This window comes from Acomys minous (assembly GCF_964271855.1).
Source record: "Acomys minous genome assembly, chromosome: 10".
Lineage (NCBI taxonomy): Eukaryota > Metazoa > Chordata > Mammalia > Rodentia > Muridae > Acomys > Acomys minous.
In genome coordinates this window covers 99893991-99912124 of record NC_140491.1, presented here as the reverse complement: position 1 = coordinate 99912124, position 18134 = coordinate 99893991, and the positions used below count along the sequence as shown (strand labels likewise).

At 41.6% G+C, this 18134-nt stretch overlaps 1 protein-coding gene across 4 annotated transcripts in view; it reads left to right on the top strand.

Moving 5' to 3' along the window:
- Positions 1-18134, top strand: part of GRB14 (growth factor receptor bound protein 14) — a 103991-nt gene that overhangs the window by 42502 nt on the left and 43355 nt on the right. The window contains exon 1 of one of the 4 annotated variants that reach the window (XM_084800061.1): positions 2876-3114. The exons of 2 other annotated variants lie outside the window; for them this stretch is intronic. In XM_084800061.1, the coding sequence (XP_084656187.1) occupies positions 3016-3114 (99 nt within the window). In that variant the 5' untranslated portion in view covers positions 2876-3015. Of the gene's footprint in view, positions 1-2875; positions 3115-16052; positions 16141-18134 lie in introns of those variants that run through there. One more of the 4 variants, XM_084800062.1, reaches the window with a different exon arrangement.

Below are 18134 nucleotides of genomic sequence, written 5' to 3'. Positions count from 1 at the left end.
GTATGTTTATCTTTTCCCATTGCTTTTTTTGTGTGTTTTGTTTTTGTTTTGTTTTGTTTTTTGTAAAGATGTGTCTTTTAAATATTTCAGCTTTGGAGGTGAGGCATGTGCCATGATGTGCATGTGGAAGTCAGTAGATAGCTTGCTGTCTGTTTTTTCTCTCTCCGCCTTCTGGGTCCTGTGGTCAAACTTGGTGCCAGTCTTGGTGGCAAGCACCTTTACTCACTGAGTCATCCTGTTAGCCCGGTTCTTACATTTGAACGTTAAAAAAAAAAAAATTAAACAAGTAGGTAATTTTTCTTCTCACTTTGGCTGTTTTTAATCTCTGTCATATTTTTGCCTGTAATTGCAATTTTCTTAGGTAATTTAATGTACTGAAATTGAATCTTCATGCTCTGCTTGTGCAAATTTCATATTTTTGGCTACTATTTTCCCAATGTGCTGTCACTTACTTAGCCATCTTTAAAGTGGACCTCTGGTGGAGGCTCTGGATTGCCTCCACTGCATGTTCACTCTGTTACGTTTACTTCCAGATTGTTTTTGGAGAGTGGTTCCAGGATTTTTATCCTGGGGCCAGGAGAGGTTGAGAACTTCCTCCTTTCAGCCCTCAAGAATCCCCTTCCTCAAGTGCTTCTCAGCCCTTCATGAATTTCTCTGGAGCTGTGGCATCGTTTTTCGCATGAAAGTGTTGGCGCTCTCTCTCGTGTTTTTAGAACACTGTGCTGATTGAGCATTCACACCAGCGCCATGCAAATACTGACAAAAACAAACAAACAAACAAACAAACAAACATTGCTAGCTGTGGTGGAGCATGCCTGTAATCTCAGCAGTTCTGAGCCAGAGAGAGGGGTATCTCTGTGAATTTGAGGCCAGTCTGGTCTACATAGTGAGTACCAGGCCAGCCAGAGCTACAAAGTGTGACTCTGCCTTAATAAACAAACATTGTGTGTGTGGTATGTGTGTGTGAAGGGATGGGGGGTGGGGGGCATACAAACTGCCCAGGCTAAAAATAATACTTGGCAAAATTTAAAATGAAATTGAGGAGACATCAAAGTAAAATTTATAAATAATAGTCTTGAAATTATGTAGATACTGGAGACTTTGCCAATGTTGGCTCAAGATTATACCAGAACCTTTAGTAAATTTTTTTAAAAAGTACACACACACATACACACACACACACACACACACACACACACACACACACACATACTCACACACACCACATGTGGATAACATGAGGGTTTGAAGTGGGAGTCACCAGATGGCTCAGTAAGTAAAGGTGCTTCCTACCAAGCCTGATGTTCTGAGTTCAATTCCTGGGACCCACTTAGTCAGTTGCCGAAGACAGCTGACTTCTACAAGTTGTCCTCTGACTGCTACACATGTGCTGTGGCATGTGTGTGCTCATACATATCTCATATATACAATAAATAAATGATGCATAAATGTCATGAAATTAGAAGGGGTGCAGTTTAAGAGAAAGAAGGGTCTGGTGTGAAAGGGGGATGGGGTGAATGTGGTCAATGTATATGGTATAACTGAACGTAAATATTACTGTGAAACCATTACTCTGCATACTGAGCATATGCTGATAACTTTTATCACAATAAACCTACTGGATAAGTATATCCCTAAACTTGAGATGTCTGAAATTACTTACATTAAGCACACTAAGCCCATCTCCCATACACTGAGCTGAGGGGATACTGGGCTTGCAATTCAGAGTAGGGAAGCCTTTTTAAGGGAAATGAGCTCAGCCTGTGCAGACATCAGAGTCAAGCGGAGCAGCGAGGCACTCCTCCTGTAGAAGCAGTTTGCACAGCGACACGGGAAGTGTGTGTCTGCACAGCCAACACTGCTCCACCTGCCCTGTTGATGCAATAGTTCTGTCACTCTCTGGAGAAGGCATTGCCCTCATGGCTGGGGGCAGTGCTTAGTCTGTGGGTCACTGCTGAGAAACACTAAGGTCCAGCAGGCTTTGCCAGTGTGACAGTCCAGATTGATTTCACCATTGTGAGAATGCAGATTAGCTTTAATATGCAACATTTTTGGACATCTATGAACATTTTTTTTATCCTTTATTGGAAACTTCCTTGGTAAGGATTGCTCTTTTTTGTTTTGTTTTGCTCTATTTGTGGACTCCCTTGAACCCCTAAATTATTAGTATAAAAACTACAGTTATCGTAAGACAAATGCAAAAAAATAAATATTAAAGGTTTAGGGTAGTTTTGGACAGCAGCTGCTTTTAAGTGTTCTAATATGCTGAAGTGTGCTAAACTATGCAAACCTCTGCTTTCCTGAAAACATGTGTCAGATCAGACCATATTCCGTGAACTCTTCTTTTTCTATCTAACATTATTTATATTGATTGCTAGACTCATGCTTAATAGGTAATATTCAACAGGATATGACCTTCAGAGTGGTGGGAGGTTTCATAGTAGAAACATTTTAGCTGCTTATGTTAAAAGTAGCATTGAAACTTATAGCACAAATTAAAGTGCTTCGCCAATTTTAGGCAAGGGCTTCTTTCTGTGCACATAGCTGACGCTGCAGTTGAAGCATTTATGAATTTTGTGAGTAGCATAAGTAAATTTGGTTCACGTACATAGTTACATACTTCAATGTATATAACTAATGTATGTAAATAATATAAGGGGTTTCTCATCTGGGTTGCATTAAAATGCTTTAGCGAAACAGCTGTTTAGTCAACAAAGATGGCATTGAATTGCACTGTTTTGGAAAAAAAAAATGAAGGGAACTAGATGCCTGTTAATCTGGTTCTTTAAATATCATAAACAAAAGTATCCGAATGAGTCTCCAAGGACGAAGGCGGGGTTCTGGGAGCTGTGATTGGCTGCAGCCCTGCCCTGTCCGCAGCCATCCTTAATTGGCTTTGGGTAGCCTGGGATCACAGAAGCAGGGTGACATTTATTACTTCCCTAGAGTTTCTTTGCACTGAGCCTTGAGATTCCCGAGGAGTAACCACCGTCAAGGACTCCTTTCATTTTGTCTATGATCTCTAAGAGGGATCATTCTAGAAGGACAAGCATGAGTTTGAGTGCAAGAAGAGTCACTCTGCCTGCAATAACACCGCTAGTTCTACAAAAGAGGGTAGGTGGTTTATTCTGCTTCTTCTACCCTTGCAATCTTTTTTTTTTTTCTGCCTATATTTTTCTGATACCATGTTATTTACTAACAAGTTTGGAGCTCGAATGACTGAGAAAAGACTAGAGTACATTGAGACTAAGGGTATTTAAAAAGACAGAGTATTGGAATTTAAGTCAGGGGGGAAAGCTGCCAGAACATTTCTGTGGTTAAAAAATACCTCTGTATAAAAGCTGCTGGTCTCACCTACTGTCCGTTGTGACTTAGAGTACATACAATGAGCTTTCACCCCTTTATTCTTTTCTTCTGAAACTTCAGGCATTTCTGCCTTTAGCAGGAAATCACTGGCTGTTGCGCTCTGTGTTTGTGAAGGGACGGCTTCTTTGTGTGTAATTCATAATGCACCCACCTCTTCATTGTTTGGGAGGACGGTGCGAGAATGTAACTGATTATCTTCATGTGGCCACCCATTTGTATGGAGTTTCTGTTTGCTCAAGGAAAGTTTTCCCAGGAAAGGGTTTTCTATTAATTATTAATCTGGGGAAGCACATGTGTGAAAATAGCTTTTTTTTTTTCTTTTTGAAGATTACTTTCGTGTCTTACTGTGACATTTCCTTTGGTAAGATGGTATTTGTACCATGCAATATATCTGCAATAAGCTCTTGCCAGTATGCCTGGGCCCTCCAAACCTACAGAATCACAGTTGTGTTGTAGAGAATGGAAGCCTAGAGACACATTACCGCAAAAAAAAAAAAAAAAAAAAAAAAAAAACCCTTTCTGCACAGTTCTAGTGGTACAAGAAAGTGTAGTGTTTCTCTACTCAACCTTTTAAAAGTTAACTGTTAACTATTAGCGCATTCCATTAAATCAAAGGTCATGTTTTAACTTACTTGAAATAGGGCAAATTGAACAACTAAAAAAAATTTAAAGAAAAGTGTTTCTTTTATTGCTTTTAATTTTTAGCTTTCAGCTTTTTTTTTCCCAGCCAGTCAACTACTAGTTACTAAGTCCATTGTACTTGGCATTGAGATAGTTACACTGTAATTTTGCCATTGTGTGTTCTTTATTTTTCTTGATGCCTTTTTTTTTAAACTTTAAGCAAATTTATTTAAAACATTTTGCTTTGAGCTTGGAACTTGATTTTCGCTTCCATTTAATGGCAGTGTGGGTTCTCTGAGGGGTATGCATGTAGGATAAATACGTTGATGTGTATCCAATCCATGTTCTGTTTGAGTTCTTTACGCAGCTAACGTTGCTGTATGGGGTCACCAAAACCCTACCGTGTGCTTTATCTTATGGCCCATTGATGGGATTGGTTACCTACTGTCTGGACTCTCTCATTAGCTGAGCCACGTTGGCACACGCTATCAGTTCACATTCTGACCTCTGCAGGGAAAGCTGAGGTGTAGGTAACTAACATCTGCAGTGGGATTTAGGGGAGGTTATTCTGTGACACGAGAGGTAAATTTCATCTTGCTTTAGCTCTAGTTAAAATTTTAAGTTACCTGTTTTTCACCAAACAGTATAAAACAATGGGAAAAGGGTGCCATCCTTTTCAAGGACCCTCAGCTGCTAGCAAAGGTGGCATTGTTAGGAGAAAAGCCTGGCTGGAAAACAGTTTCTAGTATAGTATGCTGAAGAGAAAAACAAAGCAGCTTTGGGATACTGTAATTTTGTCTGTTTTTTTTTTCTAATAAATTCTTATTAGGTTGCCATTATAATAATTGTGGGCATCAAAATTCCCAAAGGCCAGTTCTGTGAGTGTACACTTAAACAAGGCAGCACACGCTCGCTCATTTTATGAACATATTTAGGCCATTTCTCCTGCCACTTTACCCCTAAAGGATGTATTTTGCTTACTCAATTGGTTTGAAAACCTTGGATTTTTTTTTTTTTAATTTAGAAAATTTCTTTTTTCTTAGAGTAAAAGACATTCAACTCCTATGGTCACAAAACAACTAAGTGTTTCTTTTCCTTCCTTGAAGATATGAAAATCTCCCATACTTGTCATTTTTCATATGCCCTTAAATTTAAAATCATTTTACACTTTGCATGTATTTTATTAAGTCTCCACTTGGTCCTGAGCACTGCCTCCCCAACAGACCTTACAAATAAACACAAACACCTTAGAGTATTGCCAGGTAGTACAATTTCTCCTCTTTCCCAGAAGGCTTTGCTCACACATTTTGTATAGAGCTGCTCAGCCAGGGTGAGTGGTCCTTGCCAGACAATTGAGCAGCTGGAATCCCTATCATTTGGAAAGCCAGGAACATTTCTGAAAATGACCAAAAGCACTTGAGGCGGGGGTTCTTATAGGCTGGTGTGCCCTTCTGAGGTGGCTCTGGGATTTGGTTGGAATGACGAGAGGCTAAATTTTAAACATGGTCCTTTTTACAGAGCAGAGCCAGAGAGGTCTGGTAGATTCTGTCTAGTAGACTGAAGAGAAAAAAATTGACTTCCTCTAATTTTATAAGGATTTGAATTCGTTGATTCCAGGAAATCAAAATTTTAATGAAGAAAAAGTTGCATCAGATCTCTGACTAAATCTTCCATCTTAGCATTTTTTTTCCAGATTAACTACTTAGGTAGTTTCTTTTCCCCCTCTCTTCTCTGCCTCTGTTGAGTACCTTGTACAAGGTCACCCAGAAGGTCAGTGACAACACTCAAAATAGAATCCAGGCTTTGTGACTTCCATGGTGCTTTTTTTCTAGACGCATGTTATGTCCTGAAGCCCATCTGTAAATGAATTGCCTTATGTATCGTGTGCACAGTTGCCATCCACCTCAGTTCTGTGTTTAGTGAAGACAAATCCTTACATCTTTCTCTGCAACACCTCCACCAACTCCCATATGTTCTAGTGCAGAACATATTTTATGTAGAAAGCAGTTGTTATGTCCTCCGTGTGTGTGTGCGCACGCGTGCGTACGTGCGTGTGTGTGTGTGCGCGCGTGCGTACGTGCGTGTGTGTGTGTGTGTGTGTGTGTGTGTGTGTGTGTGAGAGAGAGAGAGAGAGAGAGAGAGAGAGAGAGAGAGAGAGAGAGAGAGACAGACACACATACAGACACACACAGACACACAGACACAGACACACTCACAGACACACACACACACACACACACACACACACACACACACACACACACCTCACTGGGTAAGGGTACGGCATACTTTTACCTGAACTGAAGAAACTCTAGACTGGCATATTAATTACACCAAGAAAGAACATTTTAAGGTCACAGTATTATCAGTTGAATATTATAATGTATAAAATAAAGGAAACATAAATTGCCTGTAAGATCAGAAGACCCGATACCATATTTTAATTCTGTAGGTTGCAATTTTTGATGCCTATGTTCAATTAATGCTGCTTTTTCGGTTTGTGCTTGCAAATTATTTTTGCATTCTTTAAGCAGCCTACATTTGTAGGAGACATTCATAATGAGCACACAGCTTACTAAAGTAGTTTCAGAGATGAAAGACAAGGGAAAACCCAGTTTTTAACCACATACTTTTCCTTAACACCTGTGGCCGTTCATTAGAAAGTGGGAATTCTGCATTGGGACAGGGCAGCACCTTGTGTTCTAGTCACAGCTCCCATACAGCCAGTCACGTCTGTGGTTACAAATCACCACAGCACTGTTTTCCCCACAAAGTTTTGAGCGGGTTCACAGCTGCTCAGTAAGCACCAGCTTTGCAGGTAGCCTGCGAGGGAGCCTTTTATCCTCCCACTTGCAATGACTTTAACCCTGTGGCTGCTGTGTTCCAGCTCCCAGGGCTGGCTCTCTGGCCTGCACTGCCCCTCCTCTCTTTCCCAAATGCTATTGTCTAAGTCTCTGCCCAAGCTGGAGACCAATTCTAGTCCTCTGGATATCTCTCTTTGCTTTTCTCCTCCGTGTCTTAATTCTGAATGAATGGATAAGTCTTTGTTACCCAGCAACCATGTCCTGTGACATCATTTTATTGTTGCCTTTTATAATACTGAAACCTTAGTAGCCATCATGTGTATTTATCTCATGCTTCTGAATGTTTTAGATTTGTATTTTCAGTCTTCTCTATGTGTTTTGTTTATTGATTTTTTTATTTTTGCAGTATTTGTTTTTCCAATATTTTTTCGCAATTGAGGTTTAATATTTTATCTCGTAATTGTAATTTAACACGTCGTTGATTATAAGCAGAATTTAACTTTATGAAGTGAGAAAAGACCAAAGACATTGAACGTGGAAGCAATTTTTTTTTCTTATGCTTTGCAGTAAAGATCAGTCCACAGCTCGTCCTGCGGTTCCACAATGTCCTCAGGCAACCAAATTCTCTCTTGCTTATGATATGCTCCCTGGTGTGGGTACCCTTCCTTTTTATGGAGTGATAAATGTGTATCCCCAGGCATCCTGTTCACAGTCTTGGCACTGAGGATGGATGCACAAGGCAGGCCTGCAGGCTAGCTGGCCAGTGCTAGCTCATGCTAATGTGACAGTCTGGAACAAACAGGAGCATATGCTTACTGGCTGCGCCTGGACACTGTGGGTAACCAAAGACAAAGCATGCTGGGAGAGCAGGCTTGGAGCTCAGTACACTGCTCTCCTCACTAGCACCAGGATTCATTTAAAATTAAATTTATTTTAATAATTTTATACATGTGTATTGTAGTTGCATCTTTTTTTCTCCCTCTCCTCCTCCAAGGCCCTATGTTTCCTCTCTCTTCCTGTTTCATCTCAAGCTCATGAGCTCTTTTTCTTTAATTATTGTTACACACACACACACACACACACACACACACACACGGAGGAATAAATATATACATGCAACCTGTTGAGCCATTTAGTTCTGCTTATGTGTATAGGGCTGACCACTTGGAATTGGATAATCATTTGGAGGGCTCATCCCTTTTCTTTCAGCAGTCATTAATTTCCTGTTGCTCTTTATCTGGGCATGGGGACCCCTGAGATTTCTCCCATCTGTGATGGCTTGTTAACTGATGCTGCCATTATCATTATTAAGGTCTTGTTTAGGAGATCATATTGTTGAAATTTTTTTGTGGGTACAGCTTCCCTTTTGTATATAGAAGCCACTCTTTCATGGCAGATAGCCTGGTCCTTTGGATCTTACAATCCTTCTCATCTCTCTTTTGTGATGTTCCCGAGCCTGAGATCTGGGAAGTGTGTTGTATGTACCACCAAAAACAATTTACAGATTCAGTGCAATACCATCAAAATTCTCACAACGTTCTTCACCGAAATGCAAAACCATCCTAAAATGCATATGTAACAAAAAAGACTCTAAAGCAAGCCTGAGCACAAAGAACAACGCTGGAGGGATGGCACTTTTATATTTCGAGATGTGTTACAGAGCTGTAGCAACAAAGCCAGTGTGACGCTGGCACAGCCACAGCCACGAAAATCAACGGAACAAAATAGAATACCCAAACATGAGGACGTGTAACTACAGCCTTCTCATATTTGACAAATAGTGCTGGGAAAACTGTGTGTCAATATGTAGAGGAATGGAGTTAGATCTGTGTCTGTCATCCAGCCAAAAACTATAACCTCAAATGGGCCAAAAACCTTAATATGAAACCCCAAACATAAAACTTCTAGAAGAAAACACAGGCAACACCCTATGAGACGGAGGTGTGGGATAGGAGCTTCTGAACAGGACGCTATTTTTCTAACAATTCAGATGTCAGGATTCTTAGGAGATGAGTATGTGAAGGGTGGCCATGAGGCAAAGCTAAGCCATCACCACTACACGTGCCTCTGCCTTCCTCGGCATGCAGAAAATACTGTATTGTTATGGCCCGTGTGCCAAGTTTGACGTTGTCCTTTGGGGAAAATGCATTTTACCCTTGTGTGGGGATACTAGGCAGACAACCAGGCAGATGACTGCCTTAGAGGGTGAGGTGGTAACATTCCTACTCATTCTTGCTAAACCTTGATTTTTCTTCCTGTTCGTGTCATTTTTATTAGGGTCACTTAACTATTTTCTTAACCTAGAAGGGAGACCACCTAGAACATGGTTTGGGTTATACTTACCCAGTGTTTCCTTAGTCAAGAAATAAGGGTTCAGGAAACATTCTTGGTGGACAGTGTGTGTTTTAAAGGTACAAAGCATGGCACCTGAGCTCACTTCTCTCCATAACCTATGAAGTGACTTTAGGTGTATCCTTTCTTACACAAGAGCCGCTCTCTCTATGTTCCTCATATTGCTGGATTTGCCTGGACCAATAGTGACCATGAAATAGACACTTATAAGTGTTAACCCATAGTAGAAGCCCAGAGTGTGTGAATTATGCCCCTGACTCAAGAAAAGGCATGTGGTATGTTTTACATTCATTTGTTAGGTGGGGTTTTAAAATCTTCTGTTTTTGAGGGTGTGTGTGTTTGCTGAGAGCCAGTCCCTATGTGTAATACAGACTAGTTTCAAATACTACATTCTCCTCTACAGCCCCTGAGAGGTAGAGCTTCTTCAGGGACACACCACTCTGCATGGCTTCAAAATGCCATACTGCATTAACTTCATAAGCAATTTAAATTGTATGAGGATTTTTTTCTTTTTCCTTTTCTGTACATTGGTATTTTGCCTGGATTTCTGAGAGATGGAATTTAAATTTCCCACTAATGTAGATATTAAGAACCTTTTATTGTGGCAAATGAATTTAATAAATAAGTATTGCCCTCCATATCATGCCACCAGGACCAGAGGAATGCCATGCTTCTCAGATGCTTTTCACACTGCTCGCTTTCTGTAACTGTATTTACGACTGCCTTGGGACTTAAAAACACAAATAATTAATATGCTCAGTTTATATCTCTGTACCTATCACCTATCTTTTATGGGAGCATACATTGAAATTCAACAAGGTATGCAGTTAAATTATCATTCCTTTCAGTGTCCTAGGAGTTGTTAGTCATTGACTGGCAGGCTGCATATTTGTGAGATGTAAAACTGTACGAAGACCAAAAATGTTGGCAATGTTTGCAAATTAGCTGTATGACAGTGGGGCTGTGTCACCTTTGATCATGACATAGACAGCAAAGGCATAGTTTTAGTTTATTCAAGGTGAGCATACTTTTTTTTTTTTTTTTTTTGGAAATGAAAGAAGTAACCTAATTTTGTTTATTTATTTTTTAAATTTTAATTTATTATAATTTATTCAGATTACATCCTGATTTTTAATCCCCTCTTGTATCTTCCCATTCCCTCCTTCCCTCTCTCTCTTCTGCCCTATTCCCCTCCTCTAGATCAAATCAGGGGCATATTTAATTTGAAAATCTCAAATGTGAAATGCTCCTAAATTTAAAGCTTTTATGTGAAACCATATGATGCCACAAAGACACTAAATAGAATTGTCCATAGTCTCTGTCTTAGGTGTAGATGAACCACAAATGAATTCTGTGTTTACAGATGGGTTCTTTCTTTAGGACAGCTCATTGTATACGCAATACTCCACAAAGAAAGAGGCAAGTGGGGCGAGGAGAAAAGAAATCGGATGCATTTTCCACTTAAGCACTTCAAACAGAGGCTACTCAGCTGACAATTACTATTATTTGTGTAAATGTGTTTTGGGGAAGATACTGGCCTACTATTGGTATTTCTCAACATTATTGTTTCTCTGTATTCTTCTTAAGAGTTTTATCCCATAGGACGAGAAGCCATAGTCCCCGGCCTTTTCATTATTTTTATCCTGCTCCAACTTGGGGCTTTGGCAAGTTGGAAGACTCCCCCCAATCCCCACCCATGGACCAGTAGAAATCAAAGCACCTGTGATCTGCTTAGCATCGAGTACACATGCTCTTTAGTGTTCATAAGAGCCTCACAAGGTTGATGGTCAAAGCCATTTTGGATGAGGAAAAATGGTTGGAGAAAGGTCACCCTAAAGCTCTTACTAATAAATGATGCCTGTCTTCCCTGACAGAAAATGGTCACAGAGGAACCTGGACACACATGTTTGCACACTCCAGCTGAGAAATGCATACTGCATGACCCTGCTCCACAAAATAACCTGGGCACACACACTGCACACCCCTGCTCTGCACAACATCCTGAGCAGATACTGTAAACCCCTGTGCATGGGTTTTACTGTGCATCTCCACAGAACAGCCTGTGCACACACTGCATGGCCCCGCTCCACAGAACGGCCTATGCACACACTGCATGGCCCCGCTCTACAGAACAGCCTGTGTACACACTGCATGGCCCTGCTCCACAGAACAGCCTGTGCACACATTGCATGGCCCTGCTCTACAGAACAGCCTGTGTACACACTGCATGGCCCTGCTGTATAGAACAGCCTGTGCACACACTGCGTGGTTCTGCTCCACAGAACAGCCTGTGTACACACTGCATGGCCCTGCTCCACAGAACACCATGTACACACACTGCATGGCCCTGCTCCACAGAACAGCCTATGTACACACTGCATGGCCCTGCTCCACAGAACAGCCTGTGTACACACTGCATGGCCCTGCTCCACAAAACACTATGTGCACACACTGCATGGCCCTGCTCCACAAAACACTATGTGCACACACTGCATGGCCCTGCTCCACAGAACAGCCTGTGCACACACTGCATGGCCCTGCTCCACAGAACAGCCTGTGTACACACTGCATGGCCCTGCTCCACAGAACAGCCTGTGTACACACTGCATGACCCCGCTCCACAGAACAGCCTGTGTACACACTGCATGACCCCGCTCCACAGAACAGCCTGTGTACACACTGCATGGCCCTGCTCCACAGAACAGCCTGTGTACACACTGCATGACCCCGCTCCACAGAACAGCCTGTGTACACACTGCATGACCCCGCTCCACAGAACAGCCTGTGCACACACTGCATGGCCCTGCTCCACAGAACAGCCTGTGCACACACTGCATGGCCCTGCTCCACAGAACACCGTGTACACACACTGCATGGCCGTGCTCCACAGAACAGCATGTGATACTTTTCTCCTCTTACCTGTACTCTTCACATGGGACAATTCTCACCTCTTTTGCCAATCTGCTTTTGCCCTCTGACTTAGTGTTCCGTGCTGTGTCCTCAGTCTAACTTCCAAGTCAGTGACTAAGCTAGCATGTCAGAACACCTTAGAATACACCGGGGAAATAAGGGTTAATCTTGGGTTGTAGACACAGAGGCTTATTTTCCTTTAAAATTTATAGTACTGCCGCTACTATGCAACAGAAAACATTGAGTGTTGATAGCTCTTTGTAAATTTTAAAGAACGAGAAGTCTAAGCTTTAGAAGATGGTCAGTTGATGGTCACCAGTTTGACCCAGATCAAATTCCAGTATTCTCATCACTGTAGACACCTGGGCTGTAACTCCATGGGAACAGGCACCGAGCCGCACGTTATTTTGTAAACCACAATGCCTGGTTCATGCCTGGCAGAGAAGGATGATTAAAAATAGCTGGGGTGATGGACAGTCTCAGACTCCTGCTTGGGGCAGTCTGAAGGGCTGGTTCTCTTGGCTGTGGCCCAGTCCCCTGAGCCAGAATTTAAAAATAATAATCTCTTGTTGGCAAGGAAATAAGTAGGGCTTTTGGTAATTTCAGATACTACCTCCCCCAGAAAATATAAAGATTTCCATGCCAGCAGGGTATTAAAAATGCTCAGTCTTCAGACAGTTCCAAAAGAGAAATTAAAAAATCGTGTTGGTAATCATAACATTGTCGGAAAGTGATTATAACTTCAAGATCCGTCCTGTGTCTCCATATTTTCGAAAATATCAAGAACATTGTAGCTTTTGAAATCAAATTAGCCCCTGCAGCCAAGTTAATATTTGAAGAGAAATTTTGATATCAGTATTCTAAATCACAAGGCCTCACAAAATGTTCTCTCACACACATGTGTTTGTGTGTACACACGTGTGTATATGCCTGTATAGATGATCACAGAACATTTTATCAAAATTAATCTAAAAATAACTAACCTTAAAAGCTCGAATGGTTAAGAATTAAAAAAAAAACCTGCTTTGATACAAGATTATAAATATATCAGGAAGGAATTTCATGCAGTTAACAATCTTTTGGTTGTAACTTTCAAGATATGTATTTCCCTCCCTTCGTTCTTTACTGTCTGTGTGTGCCTGAGGTGGGATGCACATCTTGGTGGAGGCCAGAGAGTAACTGGTGGGAGTTGGTTCTCTTCTTCTACTCTGGGACCAAATGGTTTCACTTAGACATGCAGACTTGGCAGCAAGGCCCAGCCACTGCCCCAGACAGAGAAACCTATTTCAGGGTCTGTATTTGTACCAACTCAGAATAAAGACTCCCTCTGCTGGCTGTTTCTATATTTGCATACTTTCTGACATACTCAGGAAAAAAAAAAAAAAGATTAAAAGCAAACAACTCTTTGGCACTTCCAAGGCTATGTGCTTTGGGACAGACATTGCCTTTACATGCTGGCATAATGTTTAGCTAGCTAATGTTTTTTGTACAATGTGTCCTGTAGCAGTAGCAGTTCAAAGACACTGGACTAGCACTGGGGGAGGGGTTCAGACACCACCTGGTTGGAACCTATGCAGGCTCCGTGGCTTCTGCCAGGGCACATCTTCCTTGCTTCCTTGACTTCTTCCTTTCACAATTTAGCTTGAATTATTCTAACTTCTATTATATTATTATTCTGACAACATTACTTTAAAAAAAAGGAATGTGCATACTGATACATAAGAAATATTTAAAGGTTCAACAACAACAACAGCAACAACAACAACAACAAACCCCAGAATTATAGCGTGGAATATAAATTGGTTGTCACTAGAACTGCCGCAGCACGTGGATGTTAGGATCTGGAAAGTGATTTTCTTGGTGCTACTTAAAGTCTGTAGAGTACTAATCAAATATCACAGAAAGACTTATCACAGAAATATCACAATGATATATAACTATATCATTGGCTGTTTGGCACTATATATTACGTAATGATGCTATTGTATGCACCTCTGATTAAACTACAACAGGCTGTTTATGGCATGCTTCATGTGAGTTTCTGAAACATTAAATTATGAACAAAATTTAAAAAAAAAAATTCAATGATGACAAAGAGTCCCTAACAGAGCATGGCTTCAGGCCATATGTCTCAACACATGTGCTGGAGCCAGAGGTGTCATATCTGCACTCATCTTGTGTGTCTCCTTCTCTCTATACTCTTTTCCCTCTGCCTCTCTCCACTTGTTCTTCTTTCTCACCGTGCGGACCGATTTTGGATTTCTTCACTTAGACGTGTGTAGTGGTTATTCTGGGAATAAATGATTACTTCCAAGCTGAAAGGAGGCATCAGGATAACATTGTGCCAGTGGTTTTTCTGCCTTAAGTATGAGCGTTAGCACTTGAGAAGGTAAGAACTGTGCTGAGGGGAATTAGCCCAAGATGAGTTACATGCATCTTAAAACTGACCATCCGGAGACATGCCTTGGATGAGGTCATTGGGAACTTAGTGTGGGATTTGTCACTTGATCCTCTATAACACACATTGGATTCAAAGGCATAGAAATGTACTGTGTGTGTGTGTGTGTGTGTGTGAGAGAGAGAGAGAGAGAGAGAGAGAGAGAGAGAGAGAGAGAGAGAGAGAGAGAGAGAGTGTATGTGCACATACGTGCATGTGTGTCTGTGCACACATGCACGTATGTATGTGGGGGTAGCTTAGGATGGAAGGCTATATATGCGGCAGGTTCTCATACATGGCAATTAGAAATCTCTTTCTAGGTCAACGTTAGGACATATCCACTAGTGAGGCTGCATGGGGCTATTTTCGCCCAATTCAGGAATACAGATTAATTTGTAACATCCTAAGTCCTTTCCTATTACATTCTGGATCTGTATGCAGACCTAGATCCCTGATTATTCAGGTCTTTGAATCTTGAGTCTGCTCTCTTTGACCAGGCACTCCTTATAACTGTCCAAATGAAGAACAGCAAGCAAATGAGTGCTAAGCCAGGAAGCTGGTAACCATTCATCCCTAGTCTTCAAAGTAAAAAAACATTAGGGATGAACTGAGAGACTCTGGGTTAGTAGGAACTTGAGGGACCTGCGTACTCAAATCCTGATCTTCCAGACTTAAGAGGAAGAAGAAGACCTGGGCCTGATCTTCTGCTATCAGTAGTTAAACGCTTTCCCGGACGGTTCCATCACCACGGGGTTGTTCAACAGTCCAGCCTTTTGCTCCTACTGAGAAAAGCCAAACTTCTATTTTAAGTCATATTACTATACTCCCAGACAGTTTTGAGAGGTACTTTGTAGATTTGGTTCTCCATTGTGGTGGTCCCAAGGGAACCAGGTGCTCAGCAGGTCTGAGTGAGGCCACCCTCCTCCGTGGTCAGCTAGCTGCTGAAGAGCTTCCCTAGTCCTGCTAAGGCAGCCCCAGTCTCTGCTATTCGGATTTTTTTCTACAAAAATATTATTATATCATTTATTATTTTTTTTTCAAGACAGGATTTTTCTGTATAACAGACCCTGGCTGTTCAGGACTTACTTTGTAGACCAGGCTGGCCTTGAACTCACAGAGATCTGCCTAGTGTTGCCTTGCATGTGCTGGCATTAAAGGTGTGTGCCACCATGCCTGGCATCATTATTATTATTATTATTATTATTATTATTATTATTATTATTATTATTATTATTATTATTATCTTTTTCTTCCTCCATACCATTTTCTCATAATATATGTTCTTCTCAGGTTTTTCCTTATGATATGTTTGAACTTTTTATGCAAACCCAAATATGACGACAGGCCTCCTCAAGTCCCTGATTGATCTTTGCTCAGCTGAGAAGTTCCATGAAAGCTTGCTAGTATTTTCTCTTTGTTCTGCATGTGTGCTGTGGTTTCAGACTTGAGGGCTCAATGCTGCCGCTGTGGAATCCCTAATGTCTCACATGGGGCTACAGACAATGACTCTATTCACCATGGCATAACGGTTTCAATTGTCCACTGTGAGCTAGCTCCGTGTTCTGCTAGCTGCTGGAGGGATGGGAAGCAGCTACAACTGATGTCATGTGGCGTTCTGAGTAGCCCTGGCCTTGGAACTCGATGGGACAGGTATGCCACACACGGAATAGGTATTCTGACCTCACACTGGAAAGGTCATTGGCATTTTCTTCATAGAAATAATGGAGCATCTGAGACTTTAGGGAAGAAAAGCAGTTTTCAGGGTGATGGTTCAGATAGCACCAGGAGTAAGTGCACTAGTGCAATGGTTCTGTGTTCTGGAAAGAGCCTGAGACTTGTAAGCAACTGAGGGGTGTTGGTGGCAGGTGGCTGGGGTCACAGAGGAAGGAGCAGGCTGTGCGGAAGGAAGCTGAAAAGCAGACTAAGGATAAGGAATGGTCCTTGTCATGTCAGCTCCTGAAAGTCAATATTGGTGACATTAGCATGGTTTGAATTACTGTAACCAATTAAAAATGCACAGTTTGTGCTCAGGTACAGTGACTGTTAAATATTTCCCTCCAATTTAAGACGTTATTACATGGTGTCTGTAAGCCGTGTCCTCTTTTGCTTTCAGTACTTCACACTAGAAATGAGTATAGTACGGACACAGGAAGGGAGTGGAGTTTTTTTGAGTTACTGTGGCGGGGGTGGGGTGGGGTGGAGTTTCTGGAGCAGGAGTTGTTTTTGAGATTCATTGTTTGAAAAGCAGAGATATGAAGTAAGAACTAATGAATGCATTATTTCCATTCCCTTAAGCAAGCACACAGGCTTGTTTTAACTCAAAATCCCCACACTGTCTCCTCCTATCTCAGGCCATAACATTCCTTATTTAGAAGAATGTGACGATCCAAGGCCGCTCTGACCTTGCTATAAAAATATTCGTATGACTTAAGTTCATTTCCTATCTGCTGAAAATCAACAAGAAATCTTGAGCCATTAGAAGATGTTTTATAGTCTGACTTCAGTTGCTAATAACTTTGAGAGAGTCATAGAAAGAAACTGAGCTCCACTTTGGGTCTCAGTTCAGGGAAATCTTCCGTGGACTTTCCCCCTCACCTTCAATCTCTTAATGAGTATATGTTAGTGATAATGAGCCAAACATTTTTTATAATTGTAGTAAGATCCATTTAATGTATGCTTATCAAATTATTTAAAATTCAATATTAGCTAATATTAATTGAGCTCAGTACTTTCCTTAAATAGAAACTTCAGCACAGGAGAAAGCTAGGTACACCCCTGCCCCCACCCCCCAACACCATTCCTCCATGTTTGCCCTGCCTTTCCCCCCCTCTCACTCCATTCTGTGGATTTTTGGTTTTAATGATTAAGCTCACACGGCCCCTCCCTCCTCCCCCGCCATAACAAGCCATGCTCTTTCTACTGTCTTCTGAGGAGGCAGAGGACAATGGACAACGATGGCAGCACGGTGGTGGTGGTGGTGGTGGTGCTTTTATCAGTTTCCCACCTTGGCAGTTTGGAAAGCCCTCGCCGAACACTCAGTGCACAATCCTGACTCATTCCCACTGCTCTCAGTGCGTCAGGCATCCACTACCGTGCTCAGCTGCTGAGAGAGGGCCTTACTTAGTGTGTGCTCTGTTTTCCCGGGCTTCTCCATATAATGATCTATCCTTAGAATCAAATTCCAGGTCATTTCCCAGAAATCAGCAGAGCGCTCTGAGAGGAAGGCAGCGTGTATTGCCCACGCTCTGCATCTTTCTTCTTATTTTGGTTCTTTTAGACACAACCTTCAGCTTACACTTGGCGTATTTTGTCTCTTTATGTCTAGAGGTTATAGGGCCCTCAAATGTTTTCCTGAGATCAACCATTTTTTTTTGTTTCCTCTCTTTTCTTGTTTCATTTTTTTTTCATTATTTTTTTTGAAAGGTGGATTTTGAAATCTCTTTCCTCCACACACTTTATATGTCAGAACAGGAGTTGATGGATAGAGGGTCTAAAGTTGTTCTAGTATACCCCTGTAAATGGATACACTCGTCCGCACTCCAGACTGTGCCCCCTCAAGGACTATGCCACCGTGACCAGTGATTCTCAGGCTTCTAGCTTGTGTTGTCAGAGCAGATTTGGAAGCTGTAAACTGCTCTGAAGGC